Genomic DNA, 12,836 nt, shown 5'->3' with positions numbered 1-12,836 from the left:
AGAAGAAAGTTGGCTGGAGCTCGCGGAGGTTTGAGTTGCGAGTGTCCAATCTGTCCTCATCTACAGGAGGAGAAGAAGCAAAGAAAAACTGTGATCGCTGCTTGATCAATGTGAGAGATTGAAAGATACTGTCGCAGGCATTGACTCGAGACGCTGACATTCCCCTGTAGCAGTCAAGATAAGCGTTGACTTGGCTAACAGAAGGGGTTAAACCGTATCTAAAGGGAGTTTGGAAAACCCAGCCTTTCTTCCCCATACGGATCAACTCATTGGGTGGGAGCTGAGAGAGAGACAAGAGTCCCCAGCAAATCAGGAGCTAATTGATTAAAGAGACTTCATTTGAATAGGAGGGGGGCTGGCGAGGTGCCAATCGCCTTTCAAAGAAGCCCCCCCTCCCCTCCCCCGTATGATTAATCGCAGAGCATTATTGATAATCATAACGCGGCACATGCGCGGTGGATGGGCTCGATTTACGTAATTTTTGAGAAGGTTTTGTAGTCATTTTTTTATTCTTCGCCTGCTGATGTGCCAGCCAGCATGTCGCGGAGGAAACAAGCGAAGCCGCAACACTTCCAATCCGACCCTCATCTGCCCTTATCGGAGCACAATGGTGAGTCCGAGTGAACTATCGCTGCTTCCATCCAGGCAGCGTGAATGTGTCACTTTTTATCCTGTTTTATCGCTTCTGTGGCCACAGCTGACGTTAAAGTTTACACTTTGAATGGACTTTATACTTTAGTTTGTTTCTTTGCAAATTCCTGCGTCTCCTACTGTAATACTTAAAGTAAAGCTCAGGATTTACTCACATTTACATTATTCCACTTCAAAGAGAAATTAAGTTACTTTTCATATTTTTTCCTCTTTAAAGACTGAACTCTCGATATTATACAAATTTAAATATAAAAGACGAATATGTTTTAGATTAAACAAAATGTAGAATGCGTATTTTTCTTACTGTTTACGCTGCGCGTGTGTGTTGAAAGTTTCACAACTTTTTAGTCGCCAATTCAGCTTTAAATCTAGTTTTTAACCCAACGTTGAACTTTCCAGTAACGAGTCTCCGGTTTAGTTTTCGGTCCTCCCCGCGTCTCTCCTGCGCTCAGCGCCTCTCTGTGCGCGGAGATGGAGCACCGTGTCGCTTCTGCCGGGAACCAAACTTTTCCTGTGTCCCGCACACTGTAACTCCCCGATCCTGCTCTTTCACTCTTTAGTGCTCAGTATTTCCCCTCTTTTATCAAAACCAGTGACAGTAAGTCACGGCCTGTTTGCTTTGCGGTTAAAAGTTAAAGAAAGGAAGGCAAACTGCTCGAAAGAGAGCAAATGGACACACACATCCTGAGAATCCTCATCGTTTACTCTTTCTGTTCAGAGCCGCATAAATACGTTGAATGTAACCCTGAGACACGCACACACAAACACACTATATCAGTGTTATTAAGAAATAATTTACAGGCTTAAATCAGCGATGATAAATAAGCTCGTATTTTACTTCCAGAGAAGCTCGCGCCTTCTTGTGATTTTTGGCCTTTTGTTAAAAATAAAGCTGTGATGACTCTTTTTTTTAAACAAAGTGAAACACTCTCTTTTATCGGTGCTTTTGTGCCTAACATGAATTAATTTTATACAAAGTTACATTGAGAAGAGAAAAATCCAGGGCTGTGCTGGAGCTCAGAGTCACAGTGACCTGCGAGAGGCATTCACGCGAGAAAAATCAAGGTGGTTTTATTTTAGCTGAAAACACGAAACAACATTTCTACATTACAAAACGACATGGCAGGATTGTGGAATGAGATCAATAACAGTCACATTTCGTAACAGGACGTTGCGCTGTAACGTGTGTTTTTGTTGACCGACTTTTCAATAACATCATGAAAATAAAAGTTATTTATAATTATGATTATTTCGTAATTTAAAAAAATGTTCTTAATTTGAAAGAACGCCAGTATCTGTCATGCAGTGTGACCCGATTTTGCTGCCCAACTTTAGTATGTTTATTATTTAAAAATGTACAAATAATAAGACATGCAGTGAACTAAACATGCAGATAAAAAGAGAAAATATTTGTAGCGTGCGATAGGCCTGCTGGATAAGGCCTGCAAATCATATATACAATTTAAAACTCTCAAAGCCACATTGTGTTCAGTTGCTGCCTGTGAAGCATGTGCAGGTAATTTGAAAGGCACACTTGCTTCTTTCAGCAGAAAGCCCATGCATAGAAAAGAAATCTGCAGCTCATTTCACGTGATTTTAGGAACTCCATGATTAATGCACGACACAGTTTATCCCTCACTGCTGTTATTTCTGCATTTTCCTTTAAATCTAATACACTTAATAAAGAGTTCCTTCTGTCAGGCGGACTGCAGAATCAAAAATGATGTGCAATACTGTGACAAATGTAAAAACTGTTGCAAATATCCAGGGTGTAAATATCAGGATATGGACATGTTGTCTTTAGCTTTTCGGGGTATTTAGCTGAGACAGCCCCGAACAAATGTGCTATGTGTTTTTCTGCGGGAGCCGGAAGTGAGAACAGAAAGTCATTGTATTTGTAGCTGAGTCTCAGTGATGCTGAGGGCCGCGGTTACTGGGAGGTCGGGGCGAGAGCCACAGAGGGTGGGATGTTGAGCTGTTTTAACCTTTGCCAGTGTCCCTCTGTGTGGAGGTGAGGAGAGTTCAGGGCCCCGTGTGTTCCTCTCTACCTCGCCATTGACCCCGCTGATCGGAGCTGCAGGCTCCCCAGCAAGGCCTCCACTTTTTATTTAAGTGTGTGTGTGTGTGTGTGTGTGAGGCCTTATCAATGTTGTGGCCGTCCCCTTTTGCCCTATCAGAGTGGCCCCCCTAGAGGGGAGATTGGCAGGGGCAACCCGCTTTGCACTGTTGTTCCCTGTAAACACAGAGTGCAGTTGCTTGTCACTTTGCCAGTGTTTATGTGGTGGGAGTCTAGGTGTAGCCTGAAGGACTTGCTTCGCCTTTTTTTCCCTCCCCTTGAGCTTTAAGCATGTCACCGGGGCAGAGCTTCTCAGATGTGAGTCTCGTCCTGGACGTCGGCAGTTTTAGTGGAACCCCATCTAGTGTTCAGTGGCCGGAGACGATGAGAGCAGAAGCCCTCCTGAAGTTACAAGTGTCAAGAGGCTCACAGAGGCCCCCAACGAAAAAATAATGTAGGATCTCTCAAAGCTCTGCGTCAACTTTTTTCCACTAATCCTCGCTTTCTTGGCTCTCATATTCACACTTTGGTCACTCTCTTTGAGGCTCTGTCTTCTGCTCTTTGTCTCTCCTGACGCCCTTTAGCCCTGTGCACTGCTTACATTGTGCTTTTCATAGAGACTCTATGCAAGTTTTACAGACTCTATCTTTATACCAGCTTGACTTTATCTTAATTTTAATTCGAAGTTAATCCTTGCTATTTTGGGAATTAAGCCTAATGCTACAATCTGCGCTGTTTGCTATACTGGTCTGATGTGGATTTGTAGTCATGCATTGATTTAGTTGCGATTTAATTTGATTTGAGATTTTTTTTGTCGTCATGTAAAGTAAAACATGTTCTTGCACGGTTGAAAGAGCAAATCTGTAGCTGTGTAAACATTGTAGTCATTGATGATTTATGATTCTTCTCTTTTGCAGCTGTCAGGGTTTTATTATTTTCTGCTTTCAAATTCCAAACTTCGCATCTAGTTGGTGAAGACTGCTGCATCGCACAGCTGAGATTAAAATAATTTATGCTGCAGGTCTTTTATTAGCTTATTAGAAATGCACAGATTATGCTGGGAATATGTCTTCTTTCTCTTTTTTTCTGTAATTATTAATTCAGGTATTTTAATTATTAATAAGTAATTTTATCATTTACATGTTAAAAATATTATTTTTCAGGATCTATTGATCTGTAGGTTTTTTTAAATTGCAAACTTTATAAAAAATATTATTTTTGTTTAGAAATTATTTTAATTCAACGTCCTTAGGCCCTGACTGGAGTTAGTTTAAGAGCGAAATTATTAGTTACTCGATTGAAGCGTACACTGTTATTTCTCTAATAGTTTATGCATTGTGAGTTGTGTATCTTTTCTCATGCTCTGTGTTGACTTGAGCATGGACACATATACGCACACGCACAAGTCGTATGTATTTATTAATTCTGCATCTTCCAGAGGATTAATCACAAAAGTTTTTCTTCCAGTTTCACGCCACTTAGTGTCATTTGTTCGGTTTTTCTTCACACTAATTTGTGTACAGTCAGCCTCGAGAAAAGTGAAAAGGTGTTTCCGCACATTTCTCACACTACGACTCAAACACATTTTTTCAAAGTTAGCGCTCGGGGTGTAGGTAGACGGGTGGGGGGTTGGGGGTGTCTGGGGGGATTTAACATGAAAAGTTATCATTAAAGTTGAGTCTTCCCTGTTTGCATGGTTTGGTGGTGTGAGGGCCAGGGTTTACTGTCATGGCAACTTTGCGTTATCTGATGTCTCTGAGCAGAGAAACATTGAGGGAGATAATCCCTGAATTAAACAGGATCTGCTTTGAGTCGACTGAGATGAGCAGGGCCAGGCTGTGCCGACGATCCCCGCCGCTCCCATGCTGCGCGAACAATGGGAAGGCATCCTGTCTCTCTGTGGGGCAGGGCTGCACTTCTCTGGGTTTCATTTGCAAATGAATTCTTGGCCCTGATGAAAGTGTTGAGGGGCCAGAGTCACAATGAAAGGGATTCATAGAGAAATGCAATTTGTAAATCAACTTGTATGTTAAACAGCGAGATTTTAGTGTGACAAAGAGGGGAAAGAATATGGAAAGTCTGGAGCAGTGCCTCCGGGGGCAGGGTGTCTTTTTGCCTTTTCACTCCCTTTTTATCAATATGGAAAATTAAAAAACCTGTTTCTGTGCGCATTTCAAAGGCGGTCACTGAATTTCCTCTCAGTGAAAAATGTCTGTATTGCTAGTTCTGTGAGTTGGCTTGTCCAGTTCCTGAGTTTTGGCAAGTTTGTGATGCATGCATTCGTATGCATAAGTTTTGATTAAGTCTTTTATTTTAGCAAATAGTTTTACTTCGAATAATTTACTGCTGAGTGCGTTATCTTTGGTTTGCTTTGGGGTCAACGGTTATTTAAAATTATGAAACTAATATCTGATGGCTGCAAAACATTTGTGTATTATTTCCATGAGAATGTCGACAGTTGAGCCATGGCAAATAATTTTCTAATGTGTTACAGAAGAACCCGTTTACTGCAATCGCTTTCATTTTTTTCCTTCTTTGTTTTGCTTGTCGTTTTTAGTGTGTGCACGTAATCGCCTAGATGCCACAGGCTCTGTTGTTCATGTCGCACTGTGACTGCAGCATGAGTGGATACAAATTAGTTTAGTGACATAGATAACCTGTCCAAGATGCCCATAGTCGGCTGAAAATGAGCAAAGTTGACAGCAAATTGAAAGTCTAATAAGTCCATCAAATGCTTGATTCGCACCGAGTGGACAAGTCGACTTTGAAGGGCATGGAATATAGGAAATCAATGCCTTTCTATGAAATTTCATTAAAGACCCGATGTCCTCACTTCACTCTATTCTATATTTTGATGGATTATCTGAAGAAAATGATTACCTTTGGTTTGGCTGATGAAACCCAGATGTAAATCTTCAAAGATCACTTTTAAACATTATTTGAGTAGTTCCCATTGATTTTGTATCCTCTCTTATAGTGTTTCTGAGGCCACTGCACAGAATAAAGCCTCTTCTCATTTCTGTTGGCTTATTGTTGCCTTTCGATCGTTGTTTTTGTGAACACATCAAAGGGATAAGTGTAAAACTGATTAACTTAAGATTAACAACAATGGAATTTGAGGAGATAAAGCTGCTTCTTCAGCTGCAAAACATTTCTAATCACTAATCCTCTGTTTCCTCTTTTTCAGGGGACACAGAACTTTGCTCAGAGGACCCCCCCTGCAAGGACTCAGACGCCCACGTCTGTAGCAGATGTTGTGCTGAGTTCTTTGAACTATCAGATCTTGAGGAACACCAGAAGAATTGCACTAAGAATCAGTTAGTTCTGATAGTGAATGAAAATCCTGTCTCCCCCACCGGAACTTTTTCACCTGGGTCTCCTCCCCATAATCCTGATGAGCAGATGAATGACACAGCTAATAACACTGATCAAACAGAGTGCAGTGACCTTTTGGAGACCAACACTCTTGAAAAAGACGACTCCATGGACGTGGATGTTTCTGGAATGAGCAGTGGTCATGAAGAGGAAGGCAGTCATACAGAGAGCGGGAGCCCCATCACCACAGTAAGCAGCCATGGTGTCAGGGGCCCCTCTGGCCCTGCAGTAGGTACTTCAGCTATCTCTGCCCCTCTACCTCAGCTCAGTAACCTAACTGAACTGGGGAACTTCTCCATGATCAACAGCAATGTCATAATTGAAAACCTGCAGAGCACCAAAGTGGCTGTAGCTCAATTCTCCCAAGAGGCTCGTTCCAATGGGGGTCCCAGAGTGGCAGTGCCAGCCCTTATGGAGCAGCTCTTAGCCCTACAACAGCAACAGATCCATCAGCTGCAGCTTATAGAGCAGATTCGCCATCAGATACTGCTACTGGCCTCTCAGTCCCCGGAATTGCAGGTGCCCCCAACTTCTGCTCCAGGCACAATGGGGCCTGCTGCCAACCCACTGACTACACTCAGCTCCCATCTCTCTCAACAGCTGGCTGCAGCCGCAGGCCTAGCGCAGAACCTGGCCAGTCAGTCAGCCAGTATTAGCAGCCTAAAGCAGCTGGCTGCAGCGGCACAGCTACCTCAGTCCAACCCAAGCAGCAGTGAGACATCTCAGAGCATTAGCACACTGGGGCCATCAAACGTCAATGCCCAGTCCTCTGACAAGAGGTCGAGTCATATGAGCAGCCTCCACTCTCAGCTTAGCAACCCCTCACTAGCTAAATCATCTACGCCATCATTTGGAATGCGTAGCTTGTTAAGCTCTGCAGTGAATCCCCTTCTACCTCAGCCCCCACCTGGTAACCCTATATTCTCCAGCTCCCTGCCCAGTGTTGGCACCACCGTAGAGGACCTCAACTCTTTAGCAGCTTTGGCCCAGCGGACGAAAGGCAAGCAGCCAAATGTCACCTCATTTGAACACAAGAGCAGCTCTGATGATGCTTTCTTCAAGCATAAGTGCCGTTTTTGTGGCAAGGTATTTGGGAGTGACAGTGCTTTGCAAATCCACCTGCGGTCTCACACTGGTGAGAGACCATACAAGTGTAATATCTGTGGCAACCGCTTCTCCACCCGTGGTAACTTGAAGGTGCATTTTCAGCGACATAAAGAAAAATACCCACACATCCAGATGAATCCCTACCCTGTACCTGAGCATTTGGACAATATACCAACAAGCACCGGCATTCCATACGGCATGTCTATGCCCCCTGAGAAACCTGTCACCAGCTGGCTGGACAGCAAACCAGTTTTGCCCACTCTGACTTCCTCAGTCGGTATGCTGTTGCCACCAACCATGCCGAGTCTGCCACATTTCATCAAAAAGGAAGATAATTCAATAGCCATAACAAGCCCTTCTGTTACTGCAAAGAGTGACTCAGGTGCTGCTGACCCTTCAGCTAAGAGTAATGATGGAGTGTCTGAAGAGGGTGAAGGTGCAACTTTGCCTACCTCAAATGGGAAAACTGAAGAAGGCAGCCACTCCTCAGGCTTCATGACAAATGTGAGCTCTGTCTCAGAGAGCACTGCTGATTATACAACATCTAACAGCCCACCCATGATGACCAACCCACTCATGCCTCTTATGTCTGATCAGTTCAAGGCTAAGTTCCCCTTTGGCGGCATCCTGGATCCTCTCCAGGGGTCGGAGACCTCCAAGCTACAGCAGCTAGTGGAGAACATTGACAGGAAGGTAACAGATCCCAATGAATGTGTCATCTGCCACCGCATTCTGAGCTGCCAGAGTGCTTTGAAAATGCACTATCGCACTCACACTGGGGAAAGGCCCTTTAAGTGTAAAGTCTGTGGCAGGGCGTTTACCACCAAGGGAAATCTTAAGACTCATTACAGCGTCCATCGGGCCATGCCTCCTCTTAGAGTCCAACACTCCTGCCCTATTTGTCAGAAGAAGTTCACTAATGCTGTTGTTCTACAGCAACATATTCGCATGCACATGGGTGGGCAGATCCCAAACACCCCTCTACCAGAAAGTTACCCAGAGTCCATGGCCTCTGACACTGGCTCATTTGAGGAGAGAAACTTTGACGATCTTGATAACTTCTCTGATGACAACATGGAAGGAATGGAGGAAGGCCCAGATAGCAGTGTGCCAGACACACCAAGGTCAGCTGATGCCTCTCACGACAGTCTATGTAACTCCCCAGCTCCCCTCGAAATGGGTTTCCAGGAGGGACAAGAGAGAAATGGCCAAGAGAATGCCCACAATAATGAAAGAGAGGCACTACAAGTCAGCCAAATGAAGGCTATGGTAAATGGCTTAGTTGAAGGAGATTGTCTCACCAATGACTCCTCGTCTCTTGGAGGGGATGTTGAAAGCAGAAGTGCCGGGAGTCCAGCTGTGTCAGAATCTACCTCCTCCATGCAGGCGCCATCCCCCACAAGCATGCAGCCACAACCACACAAATCCCCAAGCTTCGAAGAAAGGCACCAGAGGGCCTTGTCTTTTGAGCACACCAGTGCAAGCCTCTTGCATCCTCACCCCTCCAACATTGGAGCCCTGGATCTGACATCTGTCAATCCCTCAAAAGACCCCCTGGGCATGATATTCTCCTTCCGTGAGCGCAACACCATCAAGAACACATCATGTGACATCTGTGGGAAGACCTTCGCTTGTCAGAGTGCCTTGGACATTCACTATCGAAGCCATACCAAAGAACGACCATTTATTTGCACGGCCTGTAACAGGGGTTTCTCCACCAAGGGCAACCTCAAGCAGCACATGCTAACCCATCAAATGAGAGACCTGCCCTCACAGCTCTTTGAGCCCTCAAACACTAGCCTGTCCTCCAGCCCAACCCCTTCCCTCCTGTCTGTAGGCTCTCTCAACAAACCAGAGGTCAACGGCTTCTTCCATAGCCTCCACCATGAAAACAAGGACATGCCTCCTGGCTTGGTCACATCATCCGCCTCCACTTCCCCAGTGCTTTCCGCTGCTCCACCACGAAGAACACCGAAGCAACACTTCTGCAACACCTGTGGAAAGTGTTTCTCGTCCTCCAGTGCTCTACAGATCCACGAGAGAACTCATACAGGGGAGAAACCCTTTGCCTGCAGTATCTGCGGCCGGGCTTTCACCACCAAAGGAAACCTCAAGGTAAATGTTGAAACATTTAGAAAACTGTTAGTCACCCCAAAGTTTGTACGTGACAGTGTTTGAGTCTCAGAGCTGTTATTTAGTTTTTATACAACATGTCAGTGCACTAGCAATTAAGGGGTAGTATAATTTATTAAAGGAACATCTTTGTGAGGAAATATTAACTTAGTGGAAAGGCTGAATCACACAACAAATATGATTATTGGGTAGAAACTCTAGAGTGTAATCAGCCGAGAATGACTCAGTGCACAAAGTTAATTATCAGAGACAGTCATTGTGCACCAGGTTAGTTTGTAGTTTTCCGTAACAGATTCCATGAAAACTGCCACAGGCCTAAATGATTAATTAAATTATCCTGCACAATGATCTACAGAATCTTTCAGGAATCATGTGATTTAAATACAGAAAATAAAGTTTTTCTGTCATTCCTTAAACATAGCTTGGAATTTCAGATACATGTTAATAAATAATTTCCTAAAGTTATTGTAAATCAAGTCCTGGCTTTGGGTTTAAACTAAGTTCCACTCCACTGTAGTAAAAACAGGAAAGTCTCTTTATGTTTTTGTTGTAGGTTGTGCATAAAATACTTCAAGACAAAATTATTTCAATGTGTCTTTCAAGGATTATTAAGTAGGAAAGTATTGTTGTCTTTGTCACGGAAAGAGCATTGGCAAAAGTGAAATGTCACATGCAATACTGGCAAGAGCAATGTAACTGCACATTTCAGTTTTACCTAAAGCTCTGTGCCCCCCTTGTGAGGTGAGCAAATTAGAGGTTAGATTAAACAGCATGTATCAGTCATTCCAAAGAAAAATGTTTACACCATGCTGGTACCTCTCACAGCACAGGCAACTAACTGGTCTGCTGCACCCAGGGTGTGAAGCTATTTTAATTTGGAGTCAAGCATTATTATTATTTTTTCCATTGCATCATCTCATGTGCAGCTCTCTTGGCCAAGTTTGTAAACATCGCTAATTTTCATCCCTCTCATTGCTCTGTCTCTCTCCTCCCCCCCTTTTATCCCCTTCTCTCTCCTCCCCTCTCTGTGTGAAGGTTCACATGGGCACACACATGTGGAACAGTGCTCCCGCCAGACGGGGCCGCCGGCTCTCCGTTGATGGGCCAATGGCCTTCTTGGGTGCAAACCCAGTCAAGTTTCCTGAGATCTTCCAGAAGGACATGGCATCAAGGGCAAGCAACGGAGACCCGGCCAGTTTCTGGAACCAGTACGCTGCAGCCTTTTCCAACGGCCTAGCAATGAAGACGAATGAAATCTCTGTCATCCAGAATGGAGGCATCCCACCCATGTCAGGCGGTATGGGTAATGGGGGTAGCTCTCCCATTGGTGGCCTGACTGGCAGCCTAGACAAGCTACACAGCATGGAGCCCAATGCGGCTCTTGCTGGTTTGGAGAAAATGGCCAACACTGAGAACGGGGCCCACTTTCGATTCACACGTTTTATGGAGGACAATAAAGAAATTGTCACAAGTTAGAGCGAATGTCCTCAGTTGTGCCCAGACAAATGAAGATGCCTAAGGGCATGTTGTACACATATGTAGACACACACGGAAGAAGAGAAAGAAAGAGAACAAAACAGGGACAAAATCAACTGAACTGCTTTGCTCGCCATCGAATCTTTACGAACACGAGTGTGAAGACAAGTTGCTTTTTTTGTACAATGTACATGTTATAGTTTTAAGGAGCTTATTTATTAGTGATTATAACCTTGCTTGAAACCAAGTGGAAGCATTAACAGTTAGGTTTTTGTTTGTTTTAAAGCCAGAATGGTTATGTATGGGTGCTTAAAAATGTGCTTTTGAAACTTAGAATATCTGGGTAGATAACCTTACCTTGGCATTAAGTTATTTTCTGTCTGTAGTAGCTATAACCGAACTGTCAATGTTCATGTGATGCATTAGCCCTGTAATAAGCAAACAGACTTGCTGTAAATAATGTACACTGATCTTCTGTAGATGGTCTAACATCTGTGTGTTCAAGCCACCCTCCCCTCATCAAAGCAAATCTATTAAATTCAGGCAAGGGACTAAATGTGTAGTAGTTCCTTTCTTTCCAACTGCTATTTACAGTTATTCTATTTAAGTGAGACGAAACATTAAAGTTTGCTACATTTTAAGGGGTTTCTTTAGTGTTAACTTGTTTTGTTGTTACGTTTCTGTGTATTGTACTTTCTACTTTTTGTTTACTTCCATTTTTTTCTTTCATTCTATCTCTTTTTTTTGTTGCTCGTATTTTGGTGTTTTTGAAAGCAAGACAGAAGGGAACATTCGGTCTGGCCTTTTGTACTGGTTTTTGGAACTGAGACAGCCAATCAAATGAGCAGGATTCTCCTTTAGTTTCTCAGCTGGATTTCCACGTTGCTGCTATGTCCCAGCATCCTCACTGACATCAAGTGCAAAGTTCTGTGTTGAAGCTTCTGTAAATATGTTCAGATGTGGAAATACAAACTCCCTCTTAAGAAAATGTACATACAGCTCACACAAGAGAAGTCCATCACGGCCAGGGGACAAAATGATAGTGTTTTTATAAATATAAATATATATTGGGTTTGACAACCTTCGGACTGTTACATGCACTTTCTTGGAAAGTTGGAAGATCTTTATGGGTCCAGTTTCTCTACACTTTAATACCTACTAACAACTAAGATACTGTAATTCTTTACTCTAATAATCAAATACATCAGTTTTCCAAAAGAAACAATGTGTGTTTGTGTGCCTTTATTCCCTACTTTATTTTATCATATCATTGAAAATATACTGACAGTTATTTTTCACTCTTTAAGCATTGACATTCTGACAGAAGAGCAAAAATAACTGAAGTAACTTTTTACATTTAAATAATTCTTGCTCATGGCCGTTGTGCAGCTCTCCTTAGCAGCAGAAGCAGAAACGGAATTAGGTTGCAAAAGATGAGAGCTTCCCTGCCCTTTTATTTTAATTATGATCGCTGTTTAACCTCATAATTTCCATCACCAATCCTTGAAATCGCCAATTAATCGCTAATCCGCGGAGTAGAGTAGATCCGAGGCATTTTACGCGGAAATGAAACTGTTCCCTCCTGCATTTTATTTAAAACGTTCGCGACTATAATGAGGGAAAAAACGTCCCAGTGAGGTAAATATGTTATTTTGTCTGGACACAAGATATAAGCAGAGTTAATTTAGCATTAGCTTTAGACGGCCTTTTATGCTTTTTAAGGAAATATAGGTTTCATTTGAAAAGATGAAACGATCTAATTATTTGCCCTGAAAGAAGTTGTCAAAACGATCTCACGGTTATCCGGATAAAGCCTCTGACGGCTTTGAGGGCATTTTCCTTGCTTTTTTTTTTTTCCTTGTTCAAACTGAAATTTTCCTCTTTGTATTTCAACAGCTGCATTTAATTTAACACATCGTTGCACATCCTGCAATACAGGATCTGTTCATTTGTGTTCAGCATCCTCGGCGCTCTCCTCCTCCTCTTTACCGAAATCTACAATATTTACGTTTTATATTTCAGGACGTGGAAGCTAAAT

At 43.1% G+C, this 12,836-nt stretch overlaps 1 protein-coding gene across 1 annotated transcript; it reads left to right on the top strand.

Moving 5' to 3' along the window:
* Positions 1–414: 414 nt before the first annotated feature.
* sall1a (spalt-like transcription factor 1a) lies at positions 415–12,012 on the top strand. Its single transcript, XM_069664156.1, has 3 exons — positions 415–610; positions 5,895–9,304; positions 10,358–12,012. Exons 1-3 carry the CDS (start codon positions 538–540, stop codon positions 10,796–10,798), a joined length of 3,924 nt encoding a protein of 1,307 aa, XP_069520257.1. The 5' UTR covers positions 415–537; the 3' UTR covers positions 10,799–12,012.
* Positions 12,013–12,836: the final 824 nt, after the last annotated feature.

This window comes from Semicossyphus pulcher, unplaced genomic scaffold, assembly GCF_022749685.1.
Source record: "Semicossyphus pulcher isolate SPU_LCO1_2020_fin unplaced genomic scaffold, fSemPul1.0.p SCAF_1, whole genome shotgun sequence".
NCBI classification, from domain to species: domain Eukaryota; kingdom Metazoa; phylum Chordata; class Actinopteri; order Labriformes; family Labridae; genus Semicossyphus; species Semicossyphus pulcher.
This window is presented reverse-complemented; position numbering and strand designations above follow the sequence as displayed.

What these genes read in the sequence shown, in the direction of transcription:
- sall1a (XM_069664156.1), top strand. Translation starts at nt 538, where the DNA reads ATGTCGCGGAGGAAACAAGCGAAGCCGCAACACTTCCAATCCGACCCT. An exon ending in GCCCTTATCGGAGCACAATG is followed by an intron (nt 611 to 5,894) that starts GTGAGTCCGAGT and finishes CCTCTTTTTCAG; the next exon opens with GGGACACAGAACTTTGCTCA. An exon ending in CCACCAAAGGAAACCTCAAG is followed by an intron (nt 9,305 to 10,357) that starts GTAAATGTTGAA and finishes CTCTGTGTGAAG; the next exon opens with GTTCACATGGGCACACACAT.